At 39.2% G+C, this 6,745-nt stretch overlaps 1 protein-coding gene across 1 annotated transcript; it reads right to left on the bottom strand.

The window, feature by feature from the left end:
* Window positions 1-911: 911 nt before the first annotated feature.
* On the bottom strand, window positions 912-6,266 carry LOC106382323 (valine--tRNA ligase, mitochondrial 1). The gene is made up of 20 exons (XM_048738201.1): window positions 6,146-6,266; window positions 5,983-6,048; window positions 5,825-5,887; window positions 5,587-5,756; window positions 5,411-5,483; window positions 5,275-5,340; window positions 5,111-5,194; window positions 4,939-5,013; window positions 4,769-4,852; window positions 4,562-4,641; window positions 4,373-4,430; window positions 3,990-4,292; window positions 3,744-3,914; window positions 3,445-3,644; window positions 2,952-3,354; window positions 2,624-2,875; window positions 1,857-2,351; window positions 1,586-1,792; window positions 1,343-1,491; window positions 912-1,258 (listed from the first exon to the last, which is right to left on the bottom strand). Exons 1-20 carry the CDS (start codon window positions 6,146-6,148, stop codon window positions 1,087-1,089), a joined length of 3,174 nt encoding a protein of 1,057 aa, XP_048594158.1. The 5' UTR covers window positions 6,149-6,266; the 3' UTR covers window positions 912-1,086.
* Between the last annotated feature and the right edge of the window lie 479 nt (window positions 6,267-6,745).

The following is a 6,745-nucleotide window of genomic DNA, read 5'->3' as shown; positions in this document are numbered from 1 at the left end:
GGATGAGTTGCAGGTGCGATGCGTCGATCTCGCGACACGTGACCCTCGACGCCGAGGATGTTGACACGTGTCCAAGCGTTGAAAAGAGTGATCTGCGAGGCGGCCGCGCTTCGAAACCGTGTTGGTTTCTAGGGTTTCTCAAGGTGGGCCGCTGGATTGGGCCCAATTGTGTAACGAGTTTTGCCCTGTAGCTTTGTTGGGCTTTTATTGTATTTTGTTTCTGGGCTGGGCCCGTTTTTATAAATTAAAAAAAACTATTGACGGAAAAAAAAAAAAAAAAACAATTTATAACAATACTGATAGAAAGAGAGAAGCCTTCTTAGGAGAGAAACTATCTGAACAGCTTCTGTAATCTGAAGGCTATGATGAGCTGAATATACATAGAAGGCACCCAAACTGATCCACCTTCGCAACGGAACTGATTCTTTCTACTGGAGACTAATATAAGTTTGTTTTGTTTAACGGTCCTTCACAATATAACACATGGAAAAATGAAGACGAGTGAATAATTTAGAGTATCTTCATTGGAGGATATTTCAATAAATTTCTCCAAATTTGTTAAAAATAAAAAGTAATTAAAATCGATGAAAGAAAGTGAAATGGTATCTCAAAATTGAGAGATTCAAAATTTCTTTTTTTTTTTAATATATTTCTAATTATGTTAGTGAGATATCCATATTGAATATATTACCACTAATAATGCTCTTAAATTTTTCAAGAAGACAACAAAAATTTTTTTATTGTTCTATCATTCTTTTTTGTTATCATGTCTCATTCTCACTCTCAGTTTCACTTCCACTCTCACATGAGGCATCATTTTATTCATTCTCAAAACTCATGTAGATATATAGACCAAAGTTCAAGTCCTTCTCTCTAATTTTCAAACAGTGCAGTCAACCAAACAAAATAGATGCATGCACAAGAACTCAAATAAATAAGTACAAACTAGTGCACCAAGTCAATACCGGTTCCAGAATAACATCATTTCATAGATATAGTTTTTAAAACCTCAAATATATGTTTCATATTCTTATGTCTTTTTTCAGACAGAAACTGTGTGTTTCTCACACCTTCTGCTCCAATTGTTCATTTCCTAAATTGACCGGTCTCTGCAACGAGACGAACACTTTCCTTCTCAAAGAAATCGAATTCTTGGAGGATCTTAGCTAGCTTTGTGACGTTGTCTTCTTTTATGTTCGCAGGGACCTTCTCTTCGTACCCTGACGCACTCATCATCATCTGTAGCTTCTCCTTTTGTCTGATGAAAACAAGAAAGTCAAATGTCAAAAAAGGTTTTTACGTTTCAAACATTTTGTTTTGGTTCAGTTAAGATTGTTATTACTTTTGTAGTTCGGCAATCTTGTTTCTGATCTTTTCTTGTTCAGCTTCTGCGTTAATGGCCCTGTCCACTTTGAGATACACCTTGAGGTTCTCGTTCACCGTCTCAACAGCAGAACCAGCTGGAGCTGCGTGTTCTCCCTTTAACAGAACCTATAGCAAAGACCCATATATAAACTCATTAAAAGAAACACGACAAAACAGTAGAGAAGCCATAAGAAAGAAACCAAAGATTAGACTTGTTTACCTCTAAGGACGATAGGTTTGCAAGAGTTCTAATCTCCAACTCGTGAGATTTTACAATCTCGAATGTTACATTGTTTTCACACAGAGCAAAACCAGGTAACCTTTCGTTTTTCTGTTTCTCCAGCAACTCAGCCCGGAGTGCCCTCAAGCACTTCACGCTCGCTATAACGGTTTCCATTTCAGTCTCCACTTTCTCATTTTTCCAATTCTGACATCACAAGAAAAGAGTTAGAACACTGAACAAAACTAGGTCAGGTTTGTTACTAACTGACCTCTGTAGCAGATGGGTAGTCACATATCACAATAGAAGCCTTTCTTTCAGAGTCCTTAGGTGAAGGCAGACGTTGCCATAGCTCTTCAGTAATAAACGGCATAAACGGGTGAAGCAGTCTCAAACCAGTCTCCAGAGATACCCAGAGAGCATGCTGTGCATGAGCTCTCTCTGAAGCCAGAGCAGGGTTCACAAAATAAGGCTTGATAGCTTCAATGAACACATCACAAAACTGATATTGCCACCATGCATACACTGTGTTGGCTGCATCCGAGAACTCAAATGCATTCAGCGACTCCACCGTCTTCGATATGGCCTTGTTTAGCACAGAGAGAATCCACTGGCAGCTGAACGGCATCGTTTCGGGGCTTAGATCCAGCGGAGGGGAGTAACCATCGCCAAGCCTTATCAAGGCAAACCTGACCGCGTTCCACAGCTTGTTACACCACTGACGGTAACCAACCACACGGAGAATGTCCAAGTTTATTTTGTCAGACTACAAAACAAACAAGCAAGATCAACAATTTTAGTTTACAAGATCATATAATTTAGGACAAAAATAAGAGGTTGTGGAGGGGCATGTGCAGAGGGGCCCTAGATTCTGGAAGCTATAGACGATTTAATAAGAAAATTAATATTTTTTTCCTTTTTACAAATTTAGGAGTTTATGTCTATGTAATTTTCTTTAAAATATTTTGGGGTCATAAACAAATGTTTTATTTGGATTTGGCGAGGACCGACCCTGTACGTGTGTGCATCGGATAGTACCTGAGCAGTGTAAGAGACGAGTGCAAACCGAAGAGCATCAGCACCACATTCAGAAATACCGTTAGGAAAGTCTTTCTCTTGTCCTTCTATGGCAACAACCAGCTCTCTTTGATCCAAGTTACCCTTTTCTAATCTCTTATGAAGCGCCTCAAGAGTTGCCCCATCTATTACTTCAATCGGGTCAATGACATTCCCAAGAGACTTTGACATCTTACGCCCATGTGCATCACGTATCATCGGATGCAAATACACCTATATAGCAAATACAACAAGAAGGTTGATAAAGAGAGAGTATGGTCCCCTATTTAACTTGGAACATATACATTACCTTGCTGAAGGGAACGTCGCCACTTAGTTTCATTCCCATCATAACCATACGAGCGACCCAAAAGAAGAGAATATCATGTCCAGTTTCCAGGACAGATGTTGGGTAAAAGGCTTTGAAGTCGTCGGTTTCATCAGGCCATCCCAGAGCAGACAACGGAAAGATCCCAGAAGAAAACCACGTGTCAAGCACGTCATCATCTTGTGCTAGATCAAACTTCTTCCCAGAGAACTTTTCAGCAGCCTCTTTTCTAGCTTCTTCCTCGGTTCTAGCAACAACCCAGTGGTCGTTGTATGCACCAATCTCCCTGAGCTGATCTTCCTCGAGAGTGGCGTACCATGCTGGTATCCTGTGGCCCCACCAAAGCTGTCTTGAGATACACCAGTCACGTATGTTCTCTAGCCATCTGTTAAGGTTCCACTGTCATTGTTAATACATAGATAGGGGTAATGACTAATGATAGAACCATAAAGTTAAAATGATAAATGAAATTAACCTTCTCCATTCTGCAGTGTACTGCTTTGGTATAAATTCTAGCTTCTTGTTTTCATCACTGGTGGCAACATCGAGAGCCTCCTTTGCAATCGTGCTGCAGTTGACGTACCACTGAGGCTTAATCATAGGCTCAATAACATCACTGGTTCTTTGGCAAAGACCAAGCCTCATCTCCTTGTTTTGGGCACCTCTGAACAGTCCCTGGAGTATTTACATTGACGAAACAGTTTAAGGTAAGATCTAAAAGACACTTTACATGCAAGCACCCCTCAGTGTATAAGTAACAATCAAATCAGTTACCTGGTTTTTCAAAGCTTCAACAATTGCCTCACGTGCTGCAAAGCGTGGCATCCCTGTGAACTCAGGTCCGCCGTTTGTGTTGATTTTTCCATCATCAGTGAATATGTTAATAAACTCAAGATTGTGACGCTTTCCGAGCTTAAAATCATCGGGGTCATGGGCAGGAGTAATCTACAAAAAAAAGAAATAAATTTGTTAGGGCCAGAAACATAGCATCCAAATATATATTAAGAGCAAAGCATGTACCTTAACACAACCAGTACCAAACCCTGGATCAACAAGTTCTCCATCGCAAATGATTGATAGCTTACGTCCATTAAATGGGTGCACAGCGACTTTCCCATGAAGATGGGTGTATCTTGCATCATCAGGATGAATCGCAATGGCAGTATCTCCAAGCATTGTTTCCACCCTTGTAGTGGCGACAACAACCTCGCCCAAGCCTCCCTCCAGAGGGTAGGCAAATGAAGTAATGAGACCAAACTCTACTGGCTTGTCATAGCCAGGCACTTTTAGTAGCGTTTTCTCTTTGATATCAATATGCTCAACCTACAGATATACATCCACACTACACATTAAAAGGATGATGTCCAATAATCATAGACTAACAATTGCTGGCTTAGACTTACCTCATCGTCAGATACAGCTGTTTTCAGATGACAATCCCAATGAACAAGCCTAATATCCCTGCACATGTTATGGTATATCTTTCAGTTAAATGTACCATTCCTGTATTTTTTTTTTGTAGATTCTTGTTTCATGGATTTGAACTTTTCAATGGGAACTATATAAAAGAAGAAAGTCAGACTTAAACATACCTGTAGATAAGGCCTTCCTTGTAAAACCGTACAAAGGCCTCAGTGACAGCTTTTGATCTTTGCTCGTCCATTGTAAAACACTACAAAATACAGGCATAATAAATACACATGAATAGACCAGAGGGATACAAGTGAAGATAAAAGGTCCATTAACATATTAAATTAAAACGTTTTCAAATTTCAGTAATATTTGTTCAACAAAGGTACCTCACGAGACCAATCAAGAGAAGCTCCTAGACGCCGTAGCTGTATTAATATCTTGCTACCATTTTCTTCCTTCCACTTCCACACCTTTTCAATTATCATAAGGAAAACAATAAATAATTTTTTAAACAATGCAAAATGGATTCAAGAGCGTGTTTTTATCGTCAACTTACTTCCTTTATGTATTCTTCACGGCCAAGGTCATGCCTAGTCAATCCTGTACGCTGGAGCTCTTTCTCAACCACAGTCTAGAAGCAAAGAACATGGAACAATGTGCCAAAATTAAATATTCGACAGGGATGAATTTGCAGTTACAGGAAGAGAAAAACGATGTCATTGGCAAACCTGTGTAGCTATACCAGCATGGTCCATCCCTGGCACCCACAGTACATTAAACCCAGACATTCTCTTCCAACGAATAATCAAATCCTGCATCAGTAATTGGTCAAGCCGCTAATACATCAGACAGAGCAATAACAAAAAATAGAATCAATGTATATTAATGAAACCTGAATTGCAGTTGTCAAGGCATGGCCAATATGCAAGACTCCAGTCACATTTGGAGGAGGAAGAACCTACATAATCATTTACATGATTAAAGAAGCCCTTAAGTTTTTTTCTCAAGAACAGAACTAAAGGTCTTACAATAACAAATGCTGGCTTGGAACTCTTAGCATCCGCCACAAAAAAACCAGCTCTCTCCCACCAAGCATACCATCTGACCACCAAATCAAACAGCAACACATAGATTTATCTAGAGGAACTTTAGTAGGACAAATGAAACACCACCACCAAGGGGTCAGAGTTCTATAAACACTTACGCTCTCTCCACGGAAGCAGGACTGTACTGCTTAGCCATCTGTAAAGAGAGCCTCTTCCTCTCACCCACAGGAATCTCAGGGTCCACAAAATCCTCAGGATTCTCTTCAGGTGCATCCCTTTTGGAACTCTTCTTTGTGCTCTTCTTAGGGACATCTTTAACCTCTTTTGCCTACACCATTATATATATATATATTTTTTTCATGGAAAAGCTAAAGGAATTGGAGTTAAGGGGGTTACCTTCAGTTCAGCTAGCTTCGACTTCTCTTCAGCTTTGAGCTTTTTCAACTCCTTTTCTCTAGCCTAGAAAACAAATCAAAGACCGCCAAGCACGTTCAACCACGAGATTTTAATAAAATTTTAAAATTTTTAATAATCAAGCTCTACGATAACAAAACCTTTTCATCCTTCCTCTTCTTACGCTCGAGCTCCTCCTCTGTGAGGATCTTCTTCTCTGCTTCTGCCTGCGAGTTTCAGATAACAAAGTACATTAGATTCTCCTCCGACTTAAAACAGCAACGGCGAAACAATTCGAGATGCGGCGATAGTTTGTGTCCGTACCATTGTGAAAAGTAAGGAGACTTGATGATAAGATGTGTGGTGAAAACCCTAGATATGTAAAATGCAATCGGCTAACTATATAGCGTTATTTATACAAAAGATAATGTAACAAATCTCTGCACATTTGGCATAAGAAACGTTTCCTTTTTAAGTTTTAACTCTTTCTGACCTGAGGAACGCCAAGGTCTATGTGACGGCGCCAAAAACTAACATTTCGAGGAATATATATATTTATTTTTGAATAATTAGGAAAATAATCTAATTTATGATTTTAAATATAAAATAGATCTTATTTCCTTTTAAAACGAAAAAACTATATTTTATAAAAGTGATCAGATATTTTATCTTGATTTTTAATATGAAATTTACATTTTGATAGCTAAATTTAAATTCAAAAATATTTTTACTATTATTATTATTAATAGATTATTCATATTATTAGTTTTTTTTTATAACCGTGGAGATCCGGCGATCGAGGTCAACCGACTAGTCTCACGAGGCCCACGGCACTCTAGGTATTCTTACGATTTAACGCTAGTCCGGGTGACCACACGGGATTTCTAAACCGGGTTCGTATTGGGGCTTTTGCTCCCTCAAGAC

Source organism: Brassica napus, chromosome A8 (genome assembly GCF_020379485.1).
Source record: "Brassica napus cultivar Da-Ae chromosome A8, Da-Ae, whole genome shotgun sequence".
In the NCBI taxonomy this organism is placed as follows: domain Eukaryota; kingdom Viridiplantae; phylum Streptophyta; class Magnoliopsida; order Brassicales; family Brassicaceae; genus Brassica; species Brassica napus.
Note: the sequence above shows the minus strand (reverse complement) of the source record. Positions and strands in the feature narration are given on the sequence as shown.